Source organism: Propithecus coquereli, unplaced genomic scaffold (assembly GCF_000956105.1).
Source record: "Propithecus coquereli isolate 6110/MARCELLA unplaced genomic scaffold, Pcoq_1.0 Scaffold440, whole genome shotgun sequence".
Taxonomy (NCBI): domain Eukaryota; kingdom Metazoa; phylum Chordata; class Mammalia; order Primates; family Indriidae; genus Propithecus; species Propithecus coquereli.
This window is the reverse complement of record NW_012150175.1, coordinates 757398-784200: the sequence shown is the minus strand read 5'-3', so window position 1 is coordinate 784200 and position 26803 is coordinate 757398. Positions and strand designations below refer to the sequence as shown.

The 26803-nt window shown below is 38.5% G+C and overlaps 1 protein-coding gene and 1 pseudogene across 2 annotated transcripts in view; one reads left to right on the top strand and one right to left on the bottom strand.

Moving 5' to 3' along the window:
• Nucleotides 1–2832: 2832 nt before the first annotated feature.
• The window catches only part of ARHGAP19 (Rho GTPase activating protein 19), a 61061-nt gene continuing 37090 nt past the window's right edge, over nucleotides 2833–26803 (bottom strand). Inside the window, exons 7-12 of the mRNA XM_012654518.1 lie at nucleotides 18453–18518; nucleotides 16750–16941; nucleotides 13635–13733; nucleotides 8122–8232; nucleotides 7501–7579; nucleotides 2833–3910 (exon numbers count right to left, since the gene is read on the bottom strand). Coding sequence (XP_012509972.1) covers nucleotides 3900–3910; nucleotides 7501–7579; nucleotides 8122–8232; nucleotides 13635–13733; nucleotides 16750–16941; nucleotides 18453–18518 — 558 coding nt within the window. The 3' untranslated portion in view covers nucleotides 2833–3899. The remainder of the gene's footprint in view (nucleotides 3911–7500; nucleotides 7580–8121; nucleotides 8233–13634; nucleotides 13734–16749; nucleotides 16942–18452; nucleotides 18519–26803) is intronic.
• Nucleotides 25837–26200, top strand: LOC105818492 (annotated as a pseudogene). Its single transcript, XR_001137886.1, has one exon. The product of XR_001137886.1 is annotated as a 60S ribosomal protein L36 pseudogene (transcript).

Below are 26803 nucleotides of genomic sequence, written 5' to 3'. Positions count from 1 at the left end.
AATAAGAATGAAAAATTTAAAAAGGTGAAATAGTTAAGAAACCCTGTTTCTCTTGTTGAATTCAGGGATAGTACAAAGGCAACACGTGCTGTCAAGAAAGAATCCTGGGGTAAGGGAATGTTTTTCCTGACAGGTTCTGCTGGTCCCCAGACATCTCTGGGGGAGTGTTCAACGGCTCTTTAGCTCGGGCTGTGGCCTCACACACTCCAGTTTCCATGGAGATTGGCTATTATGTACTCCACCTCCTCACCAGCCTACCTCCATCAACTCTACACTGGTGGGAAGATCTCAGCATTAGCTGTCTAGGAAAGCTAACATTCTATAGTGAGTTTTAGATTGAATTAATCACCACTGGTTTATAAAGCTTGTGCATCTAGGAACCCAAATCTTCCCAAAATTCTAGGGCAATCCTGTCAAATGCTGGCATCCAGATTTAGATCTAGGTCATATCTTCCATACAAAGTCTTTAGGGTGGAGGAGGGCAGGGATGATGCTCTCTCCTGAGGAAAGGAGTTCCCCATAGAAATGACCTCAGAATGGGAGCGATTAGCTTTAAGCATCTGTGCGAGACCCTGCAGGAGGTAAGGAAGCAGAAAGTCTAGAAACATCCATTCCCAAAGATGGCATCCCAGTTATGCATGGTCACACAGCCAGTCGCTGTGGGGTACAGTCCCAATGACCACAGGTTCTCTTAGAAGGCAGTATTTTAAATTGTATGCTAACATAGGGTCCTATGAGGGAAGTTGAACAGAAACTTGCTATTGAACAGAAAGTTGCTATTTTGGAGGAGAGAATGGCTCTGCTCTGACACTCTGGGATCCACTGGTTTCCTTACAGCACAACAAAACCACCACCTCGGGAGCACCCAGTGGTCACCAGTCAACAGCTCTGCACTACCTCATTTCCCAAGGGTGTTCCTTAGTCATTCCCGAATGACTCCGAAGGACATTCAGGGTAAAGAGCTTTCCTTTGTGGAGGACCAACTGTGGTTTCAGTTATGATTCATTACCTGTTCTTTTAATGTATTTTGAAACTCAGGTATAATCAATATCTCCTGATCCTCTTTCACTGCTGAAGTGGGGTTTTTCAAATCAAATTCATTGGTCCTAGGGCAAAAATTCACCATTGTAAAAGGTGAGAAACTCCAGTGCCTATGGTTGTCACTAATTCAAGCAGTGTAGCTCACCAAGTACAGGTCTGAATCAAGGGGGTGGTCTTTGTTTTCATCTTGAATCCCACTGGCACAAATGCAATGCCCCATATCGATACTACATCAAAACCAATTGCGATTAACCCCCAGGAAGAAATGAAATTTTAAAAGAGGCAGTTCCAAAGAGATTGTTCTAACATGAAAAATAAACATAACAAAACATATTTTTAAAAATCTTATAGATTAAAAAAACTTGTTTAATACTGGCTCGAAAATAATACCTGCACACCAAGTCAGAAGGGAGACAGCATTCCACTGTGGCAAATGATAAAGGGTTTTTGTCTGAGTTTTCCAGAAGCTTACACAGGATTAAAATAGTTATATATTATAAGGTAGAAGGTTATGCTGCTTACTCCTCAAATTTGGATTCCAACTGGATCATAGCTTCTCAAAGAAAAATAACCTATAAAACCCTTAAAGCAAGGGAAATCATATTCAATAAATAAACAGAACACATATACCCAAATACACACATCAACTGCCCAAAGGAGACCAGCTATATAAAAGCATGTGCGTGTGATAAACATTTCTCTCACCACCCTCACCCCAGAACACAACCCTCATTTACTGAGTCCATTCACCCAAAAAGCATCTCCTAAATCTCAGCTACCTCCCTCAAATAGAACCACAAAACTAAGTCAACGACAAGGAGGCATCAGGTCACTGTCCTGCTCTACCTGATGCCAGCCCATGTTTAACAGACCACACCACCACTCCAGGACACACATTAAATGAATAAAGAAAGGAAGTATTGCGTTAAGGGAGAACATTACTACAATTTGGTGATACCAAAAGGAATTTCTGATTGAATTACCTATATCTGGTACAAGGAATTTTATTTTTTCTTACTAAGAAAAAAAGTCAAATAGAAATCTACACAAATGAATTTGCTAATGAGTATTTTTTTAAGAATGACACAAAACCACTCTACAGAAAGGGGCTTTTAAGCAGTTTTATACTTCTAACCATCACCTATCGTTCACAGTCTATCACAGTGGAAGGCCAAATTTTACATTTTTCTTCACTATTGCTGTTATAGCAACAAAAGAAACAGAAAGCATGGAAGAGAGGGCTGACAGCCAGAAACAAAGCCAAACTCTGCTGCCCCAGAGTCATCTTTCATTTCAGCAATAATGCAGCATTTTCAGTAGTTTAAAAATAGGTCAGCAAACCATATTTTGCTGGGCAACTGCTTCCCCATAGTGGCCTGACTCAGCTCCAACCCACAGAGTGAGGATGGTTATACAGCTTAATAGAGCCAGGCACAAACCTGAACATTCTCACCTGCCACATGCTGCTCCCTGGGCAGGGACTACTTCATACTAGATCAAAGCCATGCCATTGCTCACCTCCAACATATGTGAACACACCCCACCCACAAGCTAAAAGCTCCAGCCCCATCTCCATCTCCAAATTACTACCTTTGCCTACTCTGACAGGAGAGGGGTGGTGCAGCAACTACTCCCTGAACACTGGTGATAAGCCACAACTGCTTCCAAATAAGAACATTCCCTCCTTTAAGTCCCGTTAGCCCTGCAGAGCCTGCTGCTCACTTCCTTTCCTCTGATTCCAACTTGCTCTCAGAAGATAGTATACCCTGAATACTGATCCCTTGGAAGATACAATATAATGCCACCCATAAAGAGGCAGCCTGGGACATAACGGCAGCCAGCTCCCTCCTATGCACACTCCAGAGCTTGCCACCACATACAAAGAATTCAGCAAACCTCTGTTAAGCTGTCAGTGACTTTTCTTGAGTCGCCGTGATTTGGCACAGAAGTATTACATTGGCACCAGAGATGTTTTAGTCAAGAGGAAATTGAATGAAGGAAACAAGTTCAGCAACCACACAATTATTTTTGTGTCACTGAGAAAAGGGGAAGAAAGGGAGGGATGGACAAGAGAGGGGGGAATGGAAAGAGGGAGGGCAAACAGTTTAATAATTGAGATTTGCTAAAATATTGTATCGTTCTGAATTCTTTTTCAATACCTCAGGTCAAATACCCTTCAATCTCAGACCCAAGAAGTAATAAAAAATTTTCAGGAAAGTTATAAATTGTCTGGACACAAATAAGGTATTGAGGAATACAGCCTCATGAGATAGAGAGCTTTCCCAAAGCTTAAGGTGAAAAAGAGTGAAAGGCATCTAGCTTAGTCTTTTAAAATGAAGAAATGGCTTTTAAAACAAAATAAACAAACAAACAAAAACAACCACCAAATACCCCCGCAACTATCAAAACAGATAAAAGCCCAAATTATCCATGAAAAATAACAACAATCACTATGACTGACAGTATTTAAAAAAACAAACAAAAAAAAAACTGGCAGTTGAGCACAAATTTCATGTTTTTAAAAAAATGGAATGTGCCTAAACACACTGAATGAGCAGCGGAGCCCACCTGGTTCTGCCCATTTACTGTGCTGTATAAGCTGGTTGGCTGGTTAGTGGTTTCCCCATAGTATTATTAAATAAGAGAGACAGTGTGCATGCCTTGCACTCTCTCAGAAGGCACAGCTTGCAAATATATCATCCAGTGAGTGGGATTAGAGGTATCAGTCAGGTCACGGTATTAGTTGGCTTTCACAATTCAAAATGCAGCAAGCAAACTGCAAGTCCAAACTTTGCTGTAAGTAGTAATAACACCTAAAAATAAAATTCTGGGTGGATGACGGGAGAACTCTGGATCCTTCAGAGGAATCCTAGATTGAAGGAGAAACAAGAGCATTAGATACGTTTTTAAATAGTTCTTTTTGCAAACATCCCACCTAAAAGCTAGAGAATCTACACTTAATATTTTCTTCAAACTGAGGGTTAAAGAGTTTAATTGAGAATTTATGACTCTCTACTAAGTAAACATCACCAGTCTGCTTGATCTAATCTCAGTTCATTAAATCACCTTAATGGCCATAACAGCTTACACTTAGAAAATACATATTTTGTGCAGGGTGCTGCTCTAAGTTCTCTACGTACATTTATCTTATTCATCCTCACAACAACCAGTGTATGAGGTAATACTCCTTCCATTTTACAGAGAATCTGCAGGCTACACAAATTGACTTGCCCCAGGATACACAGCTATTAAGCAGCAAAACTGAGAATTGAACCCAACTAAGTGAACACAGAGCTCACGCTCTCAGCCACCACTACTCCTCTCATCAGTGAATGTTCACTAAATGCCTCCTAGACACAGGCACTGTGGAAGGAAGAGAAGAGCAGGGGATAGGAGCCACAAATATATTAAGTTTGACCCTTGTCTCCCGGAAGACAAACTAGCTACAGAAAGAAGATAATACATACAAAGTAAACACAATAAATCATATTAAATGTCAACATTTTAGCAGAGTCAAATAAGAGATCAAAGGAAAAAGTAATTATATGTGGCTGGGTTAGCCAGAGAAAGTTTCAAAGGCAAAGTTGCTGAAAATCATGCCTATTAATAAGTAGGTGCTAAATCAGTTGTCCTCATCTGGAGATGGTTTTGCTCCCTCCCTGCCCTGGGGGACATTTGGCAATATCAGGAAGCATTTCTGGTTATCAAAACTGGGGTGAAGGGTGCTACCAACATCTACCGGGTAGAGGGCCAGGGATGCTGCTAAACATCATACAATGCACAAGGCAGCTCCCCACAAAAAGAAATATCTGACCCAAAATGTCAATAGTGTGCCAAGGCTGAGAAACACTGCTAAATAAAAGTCTTTTTGGATTATGCTATTGATGATTATAATAAAATTACATTATCTTCTTCAAAGAATATTTGTTACTTTTATTATAAACATCACTATCAAAAAAAATCTAGAGTTGTATATTCACTGTTGTGTAAAAGAAATACATGGCAAGCACCTGGATCTGTGGGCTTCCAGACTGGCAGAGAGTTAAGACGTGGAGCTGACAGTTTGGGAGTAGTTATCATATGGAGAGAACTGAGCTGTGGAAGTAAATCAAGCTGCTGAAACAGGGGAAAAGAAAGCAGAGAAGGGGAGAGAACTAAAGATAGAGCTTTGAAAAAAAAAAAAAGTAGAGGGATAGGTAGACAACAGTAAGCCACTCAAGATATGGAAAAGAATTAAAGAGGAAGGAAGAGAATAATAATAATGTTAGCATCATGATGCCAAGGAAGGCATTTCAAGACAGAGAAAGTGATCAGGAAGACAGTAAAGTGAAAACGCTATTGCCTGATCCAATCAAAGGTCATGTATTATCTGTGAGCCTCTACTTTTCTGAATGACTAACATTCTTGAGAATCTAATAAAAACCTTATATTCTCTCCCTCATAAAAATGTAAATATGCACCTACATAAAAGATTTCATCAACAATACCAGGAATTTTATTAGACTCTTTAGGAAGTCCACAGATAACAGGTCAAGAATCCCTACTCTAAAATTTCTTGGTGAAATATTAAACTGGCTTTTTAAAATTTCATTTCTTTCCAAAGTAGAGTTGTCAATGTAGAAAGAGGTTTTATTTCCTGAATTATCTTCAAAAATGAAAGCAACAAAAGGTATAATTGATACAAAACAATTTCCCCTTAAAAATAACTATGCTCAGTATTGACTCATGGATATATAGACAGAAATATTTAGATACAAATAACCCAAACACTGATCTTGCCTCAATCAGACAGCCCAGCCTAGAAGTCAGAAGCAAGGAGGAAACAAACAGCAGTTCAGATAATTCAGTCAAGAATAAGTAAGAGGCCGGGCGCGGTGGCTCACGCCTGTAATCCTAGCTTGGGAGGCCGAGGTGGGCGGATTGTTTGACCTCAGGAGCTCGAAACCAGCCTGAGCAAGAGCGAGACCCCGTTTCTACTAAAATTAGAAAGAAATTAATCGGACAACTAAACATATATAGAAAAAATTAGCCGGGCATGGTGGCGCATGCCTGTAGTCCCAGCTACTCGGGAGGCTGAGGCAGGAGGATCGCTTGAGCCCAGGAGTTTGAGGTTGCTGTGAGCTAGGATGACGCCACAGCACTCTAGCCCGGGCAACACAGTGAGACTCTGTCTCAAAAAAAAAAAAAAAAGATTAAGTAAGAAAACTATACTGAAATCTAATTTTCTAGAAAAGAATTTATCCATAAGGATTTGGGCTTTTGTTCTCTTTATATTGCTGATGTCTCACATAGTTATTATGCTCACATCTCGGTGGTAAAATGATCATGTCAAACCAGAGATCACTTCATCTGCCACACGAGCCTTAATAAGAAGACAAAGTCTCATCCAGTTTTCTTTAGTAAACAACTATTATCACTTGTTAAAGCTTTAACAATTACAATGTGCTGCCAAGACATTATTTCAATTGAATCTCATGAAGTAGATGCAACTTTTATCCTCATTTTTAGAGGAGAAAACTTAAGTTCAGAGAGAATGTGCAGTTTTCCCGGGTCAGAGGAATGACCACACATCTGGTGGTCTTTCCAGTGACCCACCCAGCTCCTTCAGAGGAAAGCACATCAGCCTTTTACCAGAAAAGCCTGGGACAATCAGCAGTCCTAGCATTAAATAATCCTGTTATGATTTCCAGGCTTCTTCAGCATGAGCTGTTTATCTGGAAAGTTCCACTAATTAAGGCTAGTCTACACAAAAAAGCAACATGACTATTCCAAGAGCATACTCTCAGCACTGCTGTACTTGGTTCCACAAATTAGTTTACATTTGTTTTTAATCTGTTTTTAAGAGGATTTTTTTTGGGGGGGGGTTGTTTTTTGTTTTGTTTTGTTTTGTTTTTGAGACAAGGTCTCATTCTGGCGCCTGCGCCAGAGTGCAGTTGTCATCATATCTCACCACAACCTCAAATTCCTGGGCTCACAAGATCCTCCCACCTCAGCCTCTCAAGTAGCTGGGACTACAAGAATGCACCAGGCCCAGCTAATTTTTCTATTTTTGTTAAGACAGAGTCTTGCTATGTTGCTCAGGCTGGTCTTGAACTCCTGGCCTTAAATGATCCTCCCACTTTGGCTTCCCAAAGTGCTAGGATTACAGGCTTGAGCCACCGCACCCAGCCATTTAACAAGTATTCTTAGGATATTTTGCCCAAGTGTCCTGTCTGTCGAAGAAGGCAGGGACTGTGGGGTCTGTGTTCACAGCTCTACCCCTCAGTACCTGGAACAGTGCTGAGTGGATGCTCAATAACCACCTGGTGAATGAATTCAAGGCAAGGGCCTGGCCTTGTAATTTTTATATCACTTCTGACTATAATTATACTGCGCTGGGAATTTGAAAACTGCTACTGACTGATTAGGTGCAGAAAGAAACTGCATTCAGTAAGAACAGAGAATAAGCACAAGTAGTACCTTTTTTCCCCTCTTTCTTCCCCTCAGACCATTTCAATCTTGTTGGTGTAATCGTGACAGCTGGAGAGCCAGAAAATAACTGTAATAAAAAAATGTTATAGTGGCTTAAATGTTCTACTGTCATTCCTGTTGATAGACTTTACTAACAGAGGAATTATTTACTTGATCAATTTCAACATAAAGAGTTTTACTGAGACTGACATATTTGTATCTCATTAATCTTAACTGATTAACTACTGGCTTAATGAAGTAGGCATGGCTGGGATACCTTGAAGAACTACCCCACAGGTAATGCAGCCAAGGAGGCTGATCCAAATGTCACCTGGCCTGTGGAGTCCCCGGGTAAAAATTAACCACTCTCTCCAAGACTTGTTTATGGAGCCATTGAAAAGTATTGGTCACCTGTTTGTGACTAGCTATATCCCTCTTGAACTCAAAATGTGTTTGTGGAATGAATCAATGAAAACCTACAGAAAGAATGTAGCATAGATGGAAGGATTGAGAAAAAGGCATTTGAATGGCCCAAAGAAACACAGTACAACCGATGACAGTATATAAATTTTCCTCCTTTTTAAACAAATGTACACATACAGAGACAAAATCCAAAGAACAGTATCTTACTAAGTTCATATTTTCTTTGCTGCTTCTCTTCAATTCACCGATGGCCACAGACTCTGGGGTAGGGTACTTGTGTTTCTTTTCTGACATCATCTGATTTCCCAAGACCTTCCGCTAATTTAGGAACAGAAAATATTTGATTTATAAACATCTATTTTATCTACATTACAGCTACATGGCCTTCAAAATTACAATTTCCTTAGATAAAAAAAAAAAAAAAAAAACTCAGCATTCTGATAAATTCTCTATGGACCCTCCCAGGTTATCTTATTCAAGAGAGGCCAAAGCTGTTACCAAAAACATGTGAAATCATTGCCTTTCTTTAAGTGATTGCTTTTCCTAATTTAAAAGGGTTGATATGTTAGAAGCAACTTTATAGTTGATTTAAACTAGCTAATATAGACCAATTACAGTATAGCTCTGAGACCATAAAAGAAATGCCTGTTACTTACCAGTATAATTTTTTTTCCCATAGACGTGTTGTCTCTGGCAGCTGTTTAAAAAATCCCTTCCTCCCTCCCCACTAAGGAATACTTAGGCTGGTTCTACTCCAAGACTTTGCTTGCCTGTCATTTCCTCACACAGGATTGGGAAATTTAGAGAAATTCTATAAGAATTCCTAATATAGCCACAAGAAGGTATAGGCCTTATTAAGAGGGTCACATGACTATACTGACATTCAAAGCAAGACTAAAAGCTCTTTCTTCTCTGAACAGCTTAGAAGCTGATGTAACCTACTGTAACAGTGACAATTCTACCATCTTTGGAGAAATCTTCCCCTTTTTGCCCCTAAGAGAATAAATTTGAATTCCAAAAAAAGAATGTATCAAAACCAGAACATTAAACTCTACATTATAAATATCAGCAGCAATACTCAGAACATTCTGATGCAATACATTACATACATGAGTCGAGTTCTGGAGGAGAAAAGTCTAGCCAAAAAAGGGATCAAGGCAGGATAGATTGTCAACTATACCTTAATAAAGCTGGAGAAAAAATTAATTTAAAATTTTTTTTTTTAATTTTTAAAAAAGCAGGATAGAAATCAAATAGCTAAACCACAGACATGCTGGAAAAACAAGACCAGTACATCTTCCTTTCCAAAGTTAGGTGCAGCACCACCTCAGAGTAACCTGAAATGGGGATTCCAGGAGCCACAGGACCGGTTGTAAAGCTTCCAATGAATTTTTCAAAAGATATTTCATTACTCAATGCAGAACTACTGAGGAAAAACCTACATCTATTATTAGCTCAAAAATCTCTTTGTTTATAATGAAAACACTTAACACCCCTCTGTTATATAAAATTTGCTAACATTTGTGTTTACAATTCTTATTCTAAAATGTTTTATCCTGATAGAATTATAAGCTGTTTTATAAACACTAAAGTTCTAAATTCTCTTAGTAAAGAAGTAGGCAGCTGCCAAGATACTATATATTTACATTTCAAGAACAATTAGCAATATACCTAAAGCCAACTGCAAAAAAAGAGCTCACAAAGACAGAAAACTACACCCATTTAACTTCAGTTAAAAAAACATTTATTTGACTATCACATAGAGAAACACTTATTTGACTATAACTTATCTGTTTATCAATCATCTCTGTGACAGGGAAGTCAGAGGGAATGACAGACTTTTCCAGTTGAGAAGAAAAAAAGAGGATGTTATTTCACCAGCCATATCTAAGCAGGTGAACGTACTTCTCAGTTTCTAGCAAAGGGATTTTCTTAAGCATGATAAAATTTACCACTTTAACAATTTTAAATGGTACAGTTCAATGGCATTAAGTACATTCACAGTATTGTGCAACCACCACCATTATCCATCTCCAGAACTTTTCCAGCCTTCCAAACAGAAACTCCACACCTATTAAATAATACCTCCCATTCCTCTCACATCCCTAGCCTCTGACAACCACCCTTCTACTTTCTGTCTCTATGAATTTGACTATTCTAGGTACCTCATATAAGTAGAATCACACAATATTTGTCCTTTTGTGACTGGGGCTTATTTCCCCTAGCATAATGTCCTCAAGGTTTGTCCACGTTGTAGCATATGTCAGAATTTCCTCCCTTTTTAAAAATGAATACTATTCCATTGTCTGTACAGACCACGTTTTGTTTATCCATTCATCTGTCAATAGACAGGTTGCTTCCACCTTTTGCCTACTGTGAATAATACTGCTATGAATATTGGTGTACAAAGATCTCCTTGAGATGCTGCTTTCTTTTGGGTATATACCCGTAAGTGGAATTGCTGGATCATAAATTCTATTTTTAATTTTTTGAGGAACTGTCATACTGTTTTCCACAGCAGCTACACCATTTTACATTCCCACCAACAGTGCACAAGGGTTCCAATTTCTCTACATCCTTGCCATTATTTGTTATTTTCTGTTTTTTTGATAATAGCCTTCCTAGTGGGTGTGAAGTAGTAGCTCACTGTGGTTTTGATTTATATTTCCCTAATGATTAGTGATGATGAGCATCTTTTCATGTTTCTTGGCCATTTATATATTTTCTTTGGAGAAATGTCTATTTAAGTCCTTTGCCCATTTTTCAATATGGCTATTTTTGCTGTGTTGAGTTATAGGAGTTCTTTATGTATTCTGGATATTAACCCCTAACCAGATATATGATTTGCAAATATTTTCTCCCATTCCATGGGTTGCCTTTTCACTCTATTGAGAGCAAAGGAAATTTTGATGTCAAGCAAGCCTATTGTCCCAGAGCCTATTGGTCCCAGAAGATCAGAATTGATAGTGAATTCTATACATCTATAAACTATAACTAGGACCAAAATTAGAGTTAGATGAATTTGTACATACTAATAGCTGCACCCTAAAGAAAAAAAATTACAAGGTATTTTATTTTTTAGGGTAAAAATTTTAAATTTTAAGCAAAGGGCTTCTTAAAGTTGCTGGATTTATACATCTTAATAAAGGTAAAACAATTTTAGGAAGAAAAATAATGTAACACAGAATAATGCTAATCTCTAAATTAACCAGAACCTTGCCTCCGTTTACACATGGAAATTTGAACCCCATAATCAAGTTATCTACTGCCACCTGATGGCAATATTCCTTAACTACAAGTGAAAATCACCTGTGAAGACTTACAAATCGACTCTGCAGTGATAGCAACAGCACAGAAGTATATTTTGTATTTGTTTTAAAAACAAGACTTTTAATGAATTTGACACAAGGGAAGAGAGTCCTACAACTGTTAAAAATATTAAGCTTACAAATCTTTGAGGTACCAAAACTCACTAGCCTATTAGAAAATCCATTTTTTCTATCAATTCCCCTGGTCTCTCTCAACTTCCTCACTTCTCCATAGGTTTAGCAAATTGTGTAAAGAAGTGTATAGCTCGGGCTTGCCACGTTACCAAGGAATCAAGCGGAGCCCCGGCCAGCGCCGATTGGCAGGAATTTCAAATGCCTTGGAAACAGAATTCAGAATTTACAATGTGGGATAAAGCTGCCAGAGTCATTCAGCAGGCCTGGAAAAATTTCCTTAATGTCGCTGTATACCAACGTTTGAAAAGTCTGATTGATTTAAGAAGACAAGGGGAACCACGTCCAATAATGAAATATATTAATCCTAAAGAGGCAGAGCTTCTAGACGCTGCTGCTGGCATTCATGTGCGATTCAGATTAGGTGGATTTTGGTTATCTACTGCCAGTGAAGTAGTGGAAGATAAAAAAGAAACTGAATTTCATTTCTCTAAACTGAAGAGAAGGCAAGATTTGGAAAAGAAAAGAAAAATTAGAAAAATAGAATGGATGAGGCAAATGTACTACACAGGAAGCCTGGAGGCTAAGTCAACACATCCTAAAACTCTAGGTTTAATTCACACAGCAAAGAAGGGGCTAATAAGAGCTATTGAAGATGGTGGGATAGATTCCGTGATGGAGTGGGAAGTGGATGAAGTGCTGAACTGGACAAATACACTGAACTTTGATGAGTAAATACATGTTGCTATTCTTGGGGAACAAGGGCAGTCATCATATACTTTTTCTTTCTGACATTTCCCATTCCCATGTTGAATCTTGGGACCACAAACATAATCTTCCAAAAAAAAAAAAAAAACCTGAGTATTTATTATTTTTCCAGAAAGAAAAGAAGAAGAAATAAGGGATAAAAAAGTAATGATCCAAAATAGCAAACAGAAAATTAGACATAGCTGTTCTTTATTTTCAGACTTTAAACTCATGCCTTAGTCTCTACTTCACTTCTTACTTTGGAATTTAGAAACAAGGTTAAGAGTATGAAATTAATAATAGAAACAATTTCCTCAGTCTATATTCCCTAATCTTTCTGTATGAGAGACTAAAAAGTTGTAATTTTTCAATGATGTACTATGGCCCTTGAAAAACATTTTTAGGATATTTTGTATGGTGGAAATTTAAAAACATTTAATATAGCTATAAGAGAAATGTAAATCAAAACCACGAGATACCACTTCATATCTACTGGGATGGCTATAATTAAAAAGACAGATAATAACAGGTGTTGATGAGAAGGTAGAGAAATTGGAGCCCTTATACATTGCTAGTGGGAATGTGCAATGGTGCAGCCACTCTGGAAAACAATCTGGCAGTTCCTCAAATGGTTAAACATAGATTTGCCATATGACCCAGAAATTCCACTCCTATATATCCAAGAGAAATGAAAACATATGTTCACACAAAACTTGTGCATCAATATTTATAGCAACATTATTCATAATAATAAAGAAGTAGAAACAACCCAAATGTCCATCATCTGATGAATGGATAAATAAAATGTGATATGCCCATACAGTGGAATATTATTCAGCAATATGAAGAAATGAAGTTCTGATACATGCTATAATATTAATGAACCTACTAAGTGAAAGAAGCTAATCACAAAGGATCATGTATTATATAATTCCATTTATATGAAATGTCAAGAATAAGCAAATCTATAGACACAGAAAGATTAGTGGTTGCCTAGGGCTAGGGAATTAATTGGGGGGGAGATTGGTTGGTGATGGCTATGGGGTATGGGGTTTCTTTTTGGAATAATGAAAATGATTGAAAATTGTGGTAAATGGATGCCCAACTCTGTGAATATACTAAAAGCCACTGAATTATACACTCTTAATGGGTGAATGGTATATGAATTATATCTCAATAAAGCTGTTAAAAATGTTAAAAAAAAGAAAAAAAAAGAAGAAGTGTATAGCTCAAAGTAGGTCAGGAAACAAAAGAGACTTTTTCCACTGCTCAGGAAGGAGGATTCTGTCCTCAGTCCCAGAAAAAACCTTTATTTCTTTTACACTTCCCTTCTCCATTGAGCCCCTTCTCTGATTTGAAACACAGCAAAATGCTTTGAAAAATAAAAGTTTTCCAAATCCTATCCATACTCTCTTACAAATTCACCCTTTATAGGATCCCAAAGAATAGGAGAAAATTGTTTATCCATAAGAAAAATCAGACTATTAAACTGCCTCACATTCAATGCTGAAAACCCCAGCACAGTATACCGACCTTGATAAGCCCACTGAAGGAGCGTGAACGGGCCCTCTTCTGTACTCGGGGAGTGGAAGGCTCTCGCCCTGGTGTTTGGGTCAAAGACTGCTTATTAAACTAAAAGAAAACATAGAAGACGTTTTATTAATATTCTCCTATCAAGGGTAGCATTCTGTGATAATCAATACCTACATGTAAATACCCAGAAGAGTCCAGGAATAAGTGAGTCTGTGCACATATGGATTAGGAGGTCAACAAGCAAATCACAAAGGCAGAAATGATGCTGCCAAAAAGAAGTCAAATTTTATCAAATTGCTCTGAGGGGTCCAGCACTTCACATTCCTTGAATATGGAATTATTATCCCTATTTTACAGACAAGGAAACAGAGACTTGGAGAGCTTATGGAATTTGCCCAAGACCTCTAGCTGGTAATCATGATTTTTTTTTGCATAAACATCTTGGACATAGAAAGATACTGGCATAGTCTAAAACAGTCCTTAATTTAACAGAAATTGCAAACAGAATTTTTTTAAAAGTTATTAAAGCTCTTTAAATGGATATCTATCATGATTGCCTGCCAGCGTTATCATCAGAGGAAATACATCAGAATGCAGACTTGTCAATGCTATCAACATCAACTTTCCATGTGGAGGTGTCTAAAGGAGAAAAAGGGAAGACCCAGGCATTGTGTAGTCTTATTCAATGCTTTGATTAGCCACTCACTTCTCAACTTAAAAAATAATAATATATCCTAGGAGTGTCATCCAAAATGAAAAAACAAAATAATAATAATAACATAGTACTTAATTCTTCTACTCTTCTGTCTTTTCTAACTATATTTTTAAATTTTCTGAATTATAAATTAGTATATTTTTGTCAGTTTAGATTCTAGACGTTAAAAAATGACTTTTTTATATACAAATACCAAGAGGTTCTCAAAGTTAATTATCTCAGCAGACAGAAAATTTAGTCACCTCTAAAAAGCTCAGCTAGTAAGCATCACTTCTGAACACATTGGGACAAGTAAAAACCCATTATTCCTGATAACACTGGTAAGGGTGCAATAAGGTAGGTTTTCTCATATCAAGCTGGGGGGTGTTAATTGGCAAAATGTTCTGGGGAAGCTATTTTGCAATGTGTATTTCAGACTTTTAGAAATGCATATAAAAAGTATACACCAAAAACAAAACAAAATGAAACAAAAGTACACACCAACTATAAAGTGCTCTTACTCCCCAAAAATGGAATTGGAAGCAGATCAAGCCTCTAGAAGTAAATCTAACTACCAGTTAATACAACAGCAAGTACAGAGGACTGAGTAACATGCTAAATAATATCACAGGGATGCAATCAATTAAATCCAGACCGTGGGAAACAATTTAGTTTCTTCCACAAATAAAATTCAAATACAGTCATGTATTGCATAACAACGTCTTGGTCAATGATGAACCACATGTCATATGGGACCATATGACAGTGGTCCCATAAGATTACGATGGAGCTGAAAAATAGCAGTATTTAAAATGTATGCAAGGAGTTTGCAAGCATGCATGAGAAAATGTTAATGCTATAATATTTAGTGAAAAAGAAATAAAATTTTTAAAGTATATGGTATGATCATAACTATGTAAAAATACATCCACAGGACAAAGACTGAAAGAAATGCCTAAAATGTAAACACTAACAGGATGAGTGATTTATTTTCTTCTTCTCTATAATTTCCTGTTTTTTTAAAAAATGCAAATTAGGCTGGGCATGGTGGTTCATGCCTGTAATCCTAGCACTTTGGGAGGCTGAGGTGGGAGGATTGCTCAAAGTAAAGAGTTCAAGATCAGCCTGAGCAAGAGTGATACCCCATCTCTACTAAAAATAGAAAGAAATTAGCTGGACAACTAAAAATATATAGAAAAAACTAGCTGGGCATGGTGGGACATGCCTGTAGTCCCTGCCACTCGGGAGGCTGAGGCAAAAGGATTGCTTGAGCCCAGGAGTTTGAGGTTGCGGTGAGCTAGCCTGATGCCACAGCACTCTAGGCCAGGCAACAGAGCAAGACTCTGTCTCAAAAAAAAAACAATAAAAAATGCAAAATAATGTTTTTCCTTTGTATTATCTTTAACCCTCAGTGTTCTTGTTGACAGAAGTCATACTTGTTCTACATGAAACTACTATTTTAGTTTCTATCAAGAAGTAAATCACTAGACTGCTTTGAATCTGCAACATTACTCAGCCAACACCCTATAAAATCCCTGTCATAGCACAATTTACTAGATCTCAAAGTAACTTCAAAGAGAGTGACAGAAAACTTCTCTTACTTGTTTACACCCGGCCCTATGCTTGACATCAGGGATAAAATAAATAAATAAAAACAGACTCTTCCCCCAAAAAGTCCCAGCTGAATAAGAAGTCAAGAGGCTTACCTCTGCCTGTTCAGCTAAAATTCAAGAGGTATTGAGACAAAATAAATTTCCTGAGAAACAAATTGCCCAAGTCATTAGGATTTATTCAAACCACACTTTGAGTCCCAAAATGGCAAATGAAAGACCTAATGTTGTTCCCATAGCTCCAAAATAAACAAACTGAGCCACTAGAATTCCTACTTGCTAGTATCAGACTAAGACCTTTTTTTATCGTGTTTTCTAGCTGCAAACAACTCCATTAGTAGGAGTTACCACTTATGCTCTGAGGTGCCAGCGACTCTACACAGATTATCTCTAATCTTTACAACCACGAAACATGGACATTAATATTACCATTTTACAAACAAGAAAATTGAAATTCAGAAAGTTATTTGCCAAGAAAATCTGAAGGGTTTAAACTTTGGAACAATATACTGTAACTGCTGGTCCTCTCTCAGCAAATTTGGTACATGACCAGAATTAGAGATACTCTAACCACACTTGGCTCCTCCTGTTTAACTGTAGAAATCCAAGAGCCTCCACTCCTTTCTCTAGTGGGGCAGTAGCACAGAGATCACCACTGAGATTCCAGAGACAAGCTTGCTTCCTTGGCTGAGCCAAAGCTTGGCCCAATAAGAGCCCCAAATTAAATAAGGTTCTTAACAATATTCCCTACTGATTCTGCAACCATGATCACATTCTTAAAGCCCCATCATTATTTCCCTGCCTTCAGCACCTGTCTGATAATTTGTTTCTTCTTTGCTGACTCTGGCATGTTGTGAACATGCTGGAACAGCTCTCTCAGTGCCTCTTCTGTACGCTGCTGGGTCTCCTCCTCATGACAGCAGGAATCTACCCGGCTCTGTGTCTGAGATTTTGCCAGCTGGAAGGACTTAGTGTGACATGAAGCTGTCAGATCAAGGTCATCCTAAAGATAATTTAAAAGAAAAGTGAATTCATGTATGCTGCAGGCTTTGTTTTTGGATTCCCACAAAAACCTGGAACAAAAAAGGAGGGAGTGAGGATACAGTATATTCCTATACCCAGGAACAAAAAAAAATCTTAACAACATTATCAGATAAATAAGAACGTATTACTATAGGTTATATTGTATTAAAAGCCCACTCCCATGACCTGCCCAGAGAACCTAAAGGCATTTAAAATATTGCCACCAAGAGGGTATGAGGATTCAGTTTTCAAAGCATCTTTTAATCTCATGTAATTCTCACTGCTATTCTACAAGGTAAGCAGGGAAGGTATCACTATTTCCATTCGATAGAAGAAAAAAATTGAAGTTAAACTGTACATTTAAAGTCACGTAGACACTAAAGTGACGATCCACCCTGGAGCCCAAGGGCATTGGTACTCCTTCCCACACAGGACATCTTAACGTGACAACTACACAGCAGCGGTAGAGGAACAAAAACAACTCTCTAAGGAAAACCACACTCCAGTTAAACTAGTTGAAATCAAATACTGTTTTTCTGGTCATACTGAATATTTGCTGAATGAAAGGGAGAAACAAACAGGAGTGGAAAAAAATAGCATGACAGTTTAAGTTTCTAACCAAGACAGGCTAAATAGAACTTAAAAAGTTTAAGCACACAAAAAGTGCTTGTAACTTTTTTTAACTTCTTACTTTTAAGACTCAATAATCATATATAATCTTCTGTTAATAAGCATCTCATATTTCCTTATCTAAGCTCGTGTGGTCTCAACTCTTTTAGCCATTTAATAGAGTTTTACTATACCACTGAAACTAAAATAAGAACGAATTACATAAAACTGTACTTTTGTTATTGTAAAATACTTAATACATTTGCTATGTACAGGTTGCTTCTATCATATGTTATAATAATGTAGAAGGACTTTATATAAAAATTTTAAACAGGCCGGGCACGGTGGCTCATGCCTGTAATCCTAGCACTCTGGGAGGCCGAGGTGGACGGATCGTTTGAGCTCAGGAGTTTGAGACCAGCCTGAGCAACAGCGAGACCCCGTCTCTACTAAAAATACAAAGAAATTACTTGGACAACTAAAAATATATATAGAAAAAATTAGCCGGGCATGGTAGCGCATGTCTGTAGTCCCAGCTACCCGGGAGACTGAGGCAGAAGGATCGCTTGAGCCCAGGAGTTTGAGGTTGCTGTGAGCTAGGCTGAAGCCACGGCACTCCAGCCCGGGCAACAGAGTGAGACTCTGTCTCAAAAAAAAAAAAAAAAAACTTTTAAACATATAGTCTATGCCATCATTCTTATGTAGAAGATACCATCCACCATTGGAGAACCTCGGAAAGCAGACAAGAATACTGTATGTGGGGGTATTTTTAAAAAACTTCTTATTTTCCATGGCTTTACTTTGAGTTCATACTTTCGTTTTAAAACTCCACTAATCTTAACACTTTCCTTGTTTGAGTTAAGAGTAGTTTCCTATTCTTACCTTTGATGCTTGAGTTCTGGATCCCAAATAGTGCAATCTGGCACATTCCCGAATATATGCAGGAGCCTGCACAAGACATAAAAGAAAACCAAGACCTAGTAGTTGGTAGGATTTAAAATTCTCTCAGACGACAAGGATAGTGGTTCTCAAAATTATTTGACTGGCAGATTACTTTGGAAAAGCCAAAGATCTTCAAAATGCCCTCTTCCATAGCTTCCTTTCTCTTGCCACCAAATAGATATCTCAACAAATCTGATGGGAAAACGGTGAGAAGATACCAATGTAGCTATTGCTGTTTTAAAAATCAAACATGACACGTATAGGCTGGGCTCGGTAGTTCATGTTTGTAATCCTACCACTTTAGGAGGCCAAGGCGGGAGGATCATTTGAGGCGAGGAGTTTGAGACCAGCCTGAGCAAGAGTGAGACCTTGTCTCTACAAAAATTTTTTTAAAAAATTAGCTGAGCATGGTGGCACATGCCTGTAGTCCCAGCTACTTGGGAGGCTAAGGCAGGAGGATCGCTTGAGCCCAGGAGTTTGAGGCCGCAGTGAGCTATGACGCCACTTCACTCTAGCCTTGGCAAAAGAGTGAGAGCCTGTGTCTAAAATCAATCAATCAATCAATCAATCAATCAATAAAAACAAACTCTAGAACTAAACACAAACAAGAAAAAAAAATCTGTATACCAAATTGATAACATGAGCACAGAGAAAGGCACTATTTCATACAACTTTTAAAAAGTATATTCTAACTATACATCCTAGTGGGATATATTTAAGGGAAAAGGAACTGCAAGGAAAGCTTAACTTCAATCAGTAGGTTTATTTAGGTTTATTGTTAGTAGTAACAGTTGTATTATTTTGAAATTAATTTACACATATTGTAGGGTTAAACAAATAATACATACAAATGCCATTAAAATCTGGCATTTGCAGTATAAGAAAAAGAGATACAAATACAAAGTAAAAGAAGCCAAGAAAAAGCTCTATAATGCTAAATCTGAATTGGTAGTACTAACATGAACTTACGATTTCTTTAAAAAAATATTTTAATCTACCCCCCTGCCCTCAAAGAGCCTGGAGGCAATGACACACCAGAAACAATGAGTACACCTAGTGTCATTCAAAGAAACAAAGGCTCCTTGGAGAAAATAATTGATTCCAGATCCAGGGCAGAACAAGTACAAAGTGAGCTGGGACATTTTATACCAGAAAGGAAACACTCAAAGACAATGGAGTCCTGATAAAAAGATGTAAGAGCCAGTTTACATGGGCTATCACTGGCCAAATTGGGGACAATGTGAATATCAAAATTAACAACTAAAATTGACTAACAGTGAATAAATAAAAATCCATGAGTCTAGAGTGATAATCATTTAAAAAGAGAGAGAGAATAAGGCAAAAAAAGAAGAAAAGCTATTCTCCAAAGAAGCCAGCTAATAAAGATTAAATGACAGAATTAAAAAATCACAATTTTGTAATGCCCAATGTAATCACAGATTCCAGCAGGATTATCAATAGATGCTAAAACCATTATATAACCTGTAATCACCCTACAGGTTATTTACTAATTGCAAAGGTAAAACTGTGCCTTTATTGAGAGATCTATCAGATCTCTATCAGAACTATCAGTTAGCAAAATTAGCATCATTAACAGTGAGAAAATCTAATATTCTGTGCCTCCTAATGTGATCCAATATCACACACACACTCCTCACCTATGAAGTATCTTTGCCAAAAATGCTTAACCTGAATCTAATTAAGACTCTAGACCGAACTTCTAGTTTATAGGAACTACATGGAAGGAGAGAGAGAAGCAAGTTAAATGACCTTACGAAAACAATAATATAAATTTAGAATGTGGGATGTTCTACAATACAATTGACTTGAATGCTTCAACAATCAATGACATGAAGAAAAGGCATAATGATTGTTCCAAATTAAAAGTGACATAATAATCAAAAGCAGTACATAAGCCTTTATTGGCTTATGCTGGAAAAAAAGAAGCTATGAAATACATTCTTAGGACAGCTGAAGAAATTTGAATATGTACTGAATATTAGATGATATGAAATTCTTATTAATTTCCTTAGATGTGATAAATAGTACTGTGACTATTAAGAGAATATTCTTATTAGAAGATACATGCTTAAGTATTTAGGAATGAAGTATCACGATGTCTGAAATCACTTTCAGGGTTTCAGCCAAAAACAATAAAAGTGTAAACATATACAGAGAGAGAGAAAGCAAAGATGGCAAAATGATAACATTTGTTGAATCTGAGGGAGAGTTATATGTGAATATTTGCTCTTTTACTCTTTTAACTTTTCTCCATATTTGAAATTTTTCATAATAAAAGTTTTTTATAAAAGATCTCATGACAAAGACATTATGATATCTATAGTTTAATTTTTAACTTGGAAATCCACAAAGCAGAGTTTTAAACCAAAAGACATTTTCTACAGATCACATGGAGCAGAAAAAAGAAAAATTTTCTCCAAACAAGAATATGAAAGAACCCATACCACCTGTTCTGTAACTGTCATTTAAAAAAAAAGAAAAGAAGAGGAAAAAAAACTCTGCCCTCACCCCAAAGATACTAGGAGCTGAAGGGTTATCTAGAAAGGGAACCAGGGGCAGATAGGTTCACATGAAAATCTAAGATCTTACGTATTTTACAATTCATGGAGAAACAACAAAAGGACTGCTCAGGTAAAGTGGGCATGGCCTTACCTGTGCATACATTATAAACCCCTAGGAACAGATGTGGTGGCTTCTTTTGGGGAGATATAAAACATGTGAGTCAGATGGACTGATAATAGTGGAGGACCCAGAGCTAGAAATAGTTAAGAGGAATTTTAAGGAAGATGGTAAAACAGAAAAAAGTAAAAAAACACAGAATGAACATAACACAGAATCCGAGGATGGAGGAGGTAAAAAGTCAACCAAAAGAAGCCTGAGAATAAGAAGATGACACAAAAAAGCACAGAAAGGGCATATCTAGGGTAAAACAGGAACCCAGAATAAGTGACAGAGCATTTCCCAGGGGAAAGGCTCAGGGAAGATTCGAATAAGCCAAGGTGCTGAAGCAGGTGGCCACTAGGACAATAGTTCCCACCCAAATTCAAAGAGAAAAGACCTAAGACCAAAATAAATCCCCATTAAACTTTCTTCCTCTCCTTTAGAGATCAACAGAAGCTCAAATAATGTCCAAACTGGCCTGGAAATAAAGGCAAAGTAGCAAACAAGAGTCAAAACCCCAAAGGTGAGGAGCTGAAAGAGGGTCTACAGAAGAGAAAGGAAGAGTAAACATAGTGAAACTTAAAAGAGTCTAGTAATTAGAACTCGTACCAAGCTGAATGACATATAGGAGATTATACTTGTGTTTTATCTCTAAGGTCTGTGCCATCTAATATCATCTGTACTCTCAGCATCCTTCATAGTGATATGTTTCCTTTCATGGTATGATACTGTGAAATATATATTTGGTCTTCAACTCCCTGACCCTGTTTTCTAGCCCACAGCTCCTACCCTTGAAATCTCCAGAATGGTAAGAGTGACTTTTATACGTTAATGAGATGACTGGTAGCTGAAGACCCTTAGAAAGACCAAGGCATGACGAGAGGGTTAGAACTTTCAGCCCTACCCCCAACTGAAAGGGGAGAGATTGAGTTGATCACCAATGGCCAATGATTTAACCAGTCATGCCGACACAATCAGGCTTCCATAAAAACACAAAAGGACTGGGTTTGGAGAACTTCTGGATAGCTGAACACATGGTCCTCGAGGGTGGTACCCAAGAGAGGGGATAGAAGTTCCATGCCCCTTCCCACACACCTTGCCCTAAGCATCTCTTCCATCTGTCTGTTCATCTGTAACTTTTGTAATATCTTTTATAATAAATGGGTAAGTGTAAGTACAGTGTTTCCCTGAGTTTTGTGGGCCACTCTAGCAAATTAACCCAAGGAAGGGGTCATGGGCACCCCCAATTTACAGCAGTCAGTCAGAAGTAAAGGTATCAACCTACTTGCAACTAGCATGCGAAGTGAGGGGCAGTCTTATGGGACTGAGCCCTCAACCTGTGGGATCTGAGGCTGTCTCTAGGCAGATAGTGTCAGAATTGAACTGACGGGTGTCCATAGCAGAACTGTTTGGTGTGGGGGGAATACCCCCACACATCTGTGTCAGAGTATTATACTGAGCGAGAGTAGAGAGTAAAACAAACACTTTGGGTTATCTCCCTCCATATCTCTCAGATGTGGTAACAGGGACATTGCTGTGTGATTAAGTTAAGGACCTTGAAATGGGGAGATTACCCTACATTATCCAGGTGGGTCCAATATGATCACAAGGGGCTTTAAAAGCAGAAAACCTTTTCCAGCTGTGGTCAGGGAGAATTGTGACTAAAGGAGGATGGTCAGAGAGAGGCAAAATTGTTAGCCTTAAAGACAGAGAAAGGAGAGCACGAGCCAAGGAATGTGGGCTCCCTGCAGAAGCTGGAAAAGGCAAGTAAACAGATTGTCTTTGAAGAACATCAGAAAGGAATGCAGCCCTGCTAACACCTGACTTTAGCTCAGTGAGACCCATGTCAGACTTCCGACCTACAGAACTGTAAGATAATAAATGTGTGTTGCTTTAAGTCACTTTAAGAAAAAGTCCTTCACAGTGAAGTACAACCTCATTGTATACTTGAATTGTGCACACTGGACAATCAGCAAGGAAAAAAGGGCTCCACAGACAGAGATCAGAAAGTTGAAAGGTTGGAAATCCCACCTCTCTTTAACTTGTGGGTGGTGGCTATGAAAAGTTAACCCCAAATCAATGGTAACAAGAGAACTCAATGGAAGGAGATTTCTATTAGGAACTGCTCCTAAAAATCTCCCATTCTGACTCACAACTACTGTCAGATACTGCCTTACCCTCCATACTCACAACTCCTCTCTACTTCCCGCCCATAAATCCATGCTTTGGAACTAGTTCTCCTAAATAGGAAGTATATAAAGAACTGATTTGCAATATCTTTGCTTATCATTAAAAACCACTCTTTCTTCTGTTGTCCTGTTTACTTATCTAGATCTTGATCTCTTATTGACCAGAAACTGGCCTTGGCACCTAAACCCAGTAGGGATGATGCATTCTTTACCCTTTGTTTCCAGCTTATTAAGCAAAAGATTCTGATCTTTCATTTTTAAACTCTGGACACTGCGTCACTTACCAGCCTGTGGTGGGTAAATCCTAGGAATGGCCCCTAGGTTCATATCCTGGGTATAATCCCTTCTCCATGAGTGTGGGTGGAGCTTGTGATTTGCTTCTAACCAACTGAATACTGGTGAATGAAATGTCACTCCAATGATTAGGTTATATGGCAAAGGTAATGAGATGGCATACAGAGAGGAGGTTATTTTATATAGAGATGTATATATGGCTTCGAATTGCTAGCACACACTAGAGAGACTCTCCTCCCGGCCTTCAATAAGAATCAAGCCGCTATGATGTAAGAGGAGAGATAAATTGAGGAAAAAACTGCTAAACAAAGAGGAACCAGAACTAGCCAGAGCAATTAGACAAGCAAAAAAGACATTCAAATTGGAAAGGAAGAAGTAAAATTATTTCTGTTCACAGACGATATGGTCTTATATGTAGACCACCCTAAAGATTCCACAAAAAAATTGTTGGAATAAATTCAGCAAAGTACCAGGATACAAAGTCAACACACAAAAAGTAGCTGCATTTCTATACACTAACAATGAACAATCCAAAAGGGAGATTAAGAAAACAAGTCCCTTTACAATAGCATCAAAAAGAATAAAATATTTAACAATTAACTCAACCCTTAACCAAGAAGGTAAAAGACTTATATAGTAGTCCTCCCTCATCCATGGTTTGGCTTTCCATGGTTTTAGTTACCCAAAGGCAACCCTGGTCTGAAAATATTAAATGCAAAATTCCAGAAATAAACAGTTCATAAGTTTTAAACTGCACTGTTTTGAGCAGCATGAGGAAATCTCATGCCATTTCTCTCCAACCTGCCCGGGACATGAATCATTCCTTTGTCCAGCATAACCATGCTGTATATGCTACCCACCCAGTAGTCACTTAGTAGCTAGACTGTCAGGATATAGCAGTACTTGTATTCAAATAACCCTTATTTTACTTAATAATGGCTCCAAAGCATGAAAGTAGTGATAATGGCAGTTTCAGACATGCCAAAGAGAAGCTGTAAAGTGCTTCCTTTAAGTAAAAAGGTGAAAGTTCTTGACTTAATAAAGAAAGAAAGAAAAATCGTATGCTTAGCAAACCAAAATCCAACAGCACATAAAAAGATAACACAAGAGCTGAGCTCAGTGGCACATAGCTGTAGTCTCAGCTACTTGGGAGGTGGAGGTGAGAGGATTGCTTGAGTCCAGCAATTGTTTGAGTCCAGTCTGGGCAACATAACAAGACCCTGTCTCTAAAAAAAAGGATAATACACCGTGATCAAATGGGATTCATCCCAGGGATGCAAGGATGGTTCAACATATGCAAATCAATAAACATAATACATCACGTCAACAAAATGAAGGACAAAAATTATAGATCTGAACAGATGCAGAAAAAGCATTTCATAAAATTCAACATCCTTTCTTGATAAAAACTTTCAACAAACTAGCCATAGAAGGAACATACCTCAACATAATAAAGGCCATATAGGCCGGGCGCGGTGGCTCACGCCTGTAATCCTAGCTCTCTTGGAGGCCGAGGCGGGTGGATTGTTTGAGCTCAGGAGTTCAAAACCAGCCTGAGCAAGAGCGAGACCCCGTCTCTACTAAAATTAGAAAGAAATTAATTGGACAACTAAAAATATATAGAAAAAATTAGCCGGGCATGGTGGCACATGCCTGTAGTCCCAGCTACTCGGGTGGCTGAGGCAGGAGGATCGCTTGAGCCCAGGAGTTTGAGGTTGCTGTGAGCTAGGATGACGCCATGGCACTCACTCTAGCCCGGGCAACACAGTGAGACTCTGTCTCAAAAAAAAAAATAAAATAAAATAAAGGCCATATAGGACAAACCTATAGCTAACATCATACTGTACAGGGGAAAAATTGAAAGCCTTTCTTCTAAGAACTAGAACAAGGATGTCCATTTTCACCATTCTTATTCAACATAGCACTGTAAGTCCTCACCAGAGCAATCAGGCAAGAGAAAGAAATAAAAGGCATCCAAATTGGAAAAGAAGTCAAATTGTCCCTCTTTGCAAATGACAGGATCCTATATTTAGAAAAACTTAAGGACTCCACCAAAAAGCTCTTAGATCTGATTTTAAAATTCAGCAAAGCTGCAGGATACAAAATCAACATACAAAACTCAGTAGCTGCCCTTCCGGTGCGGCCGCCATCAGGGATTCCAGTCATGGCTCTGCGCTACCCCATGGCCGTGGGCCTCAACAAGGGCCACAAGGTGACCAAGAACGTGAGCAAGCCAAGGCACAGCCGCCGCCGCGGGCGCCTCACCAAACACATCAAGTTCGTGCGGGACATGATCCGGGAGGTGTGCACCTTTGCCCCCTATGAGTGGCACGCCATGGAGCTGCTCAAGGTCTCCAAGGACAAACGGGCCCTCAAGTTCATCAAGAAGAGGGTGGGGACACACATCCACGCTAAGAGGAAGCGGGAGGAGCTGAGCAACGTCCTGGCCGCCATGAGGAAAGCCACCGCCAAGAAGGACTGAGCCCCTCTCCCCTCCTGCCCCGCATACAATAAACCTTTACACCAAAAAAAAAAAAAAAAAAACTCAGTAGCTGGCCAAGCACGGTGGCTCACACCTATAGTCCTACCACCCTGGGAGGCCAAGGCAAGAGGATTGCTTGAGCTCCGTTCAAGTCCAGCCTGAGCAAGAGTAAGACCCCATCTCTATTAAAAATAGAAAAATTAGCCCAACGTGGTGGCGCGTCCCTGTAGTCCCAGCTACTAAGGAGGCTGAGGGAGGAGGATCCCTTAAGCCCGGGAGTTTGCGGTTACAGTGAACTATAATGATGCCACTGTACTCTACCCAGGGCGACAGAACAAGATTTTGTCTCAAAAAAAAAAATCAGTAGCGTTTCTATACACCAATATGAAATAGCTGAAAAAGCAAACAAGAAGGCAATCTCATTTACAAAAGCCACCAAAAAAAAAAAAAATGCCTAGGAATAAATTTAACCAAGGAGCTTTTTCTGCTCATGGACGCTGCCGAGGAAGCATCGTTAGAAGTCTCTCTTCCCACTGCCATCATGTCTCAGAGTCTCCCAAAGAGCCCAAACAGCTGTGGAAGCTATTCATCAGAGGGTTGGGCTTTGAAACAACGGATGAGAGTCTAAGGAGCCATTTTGAGCA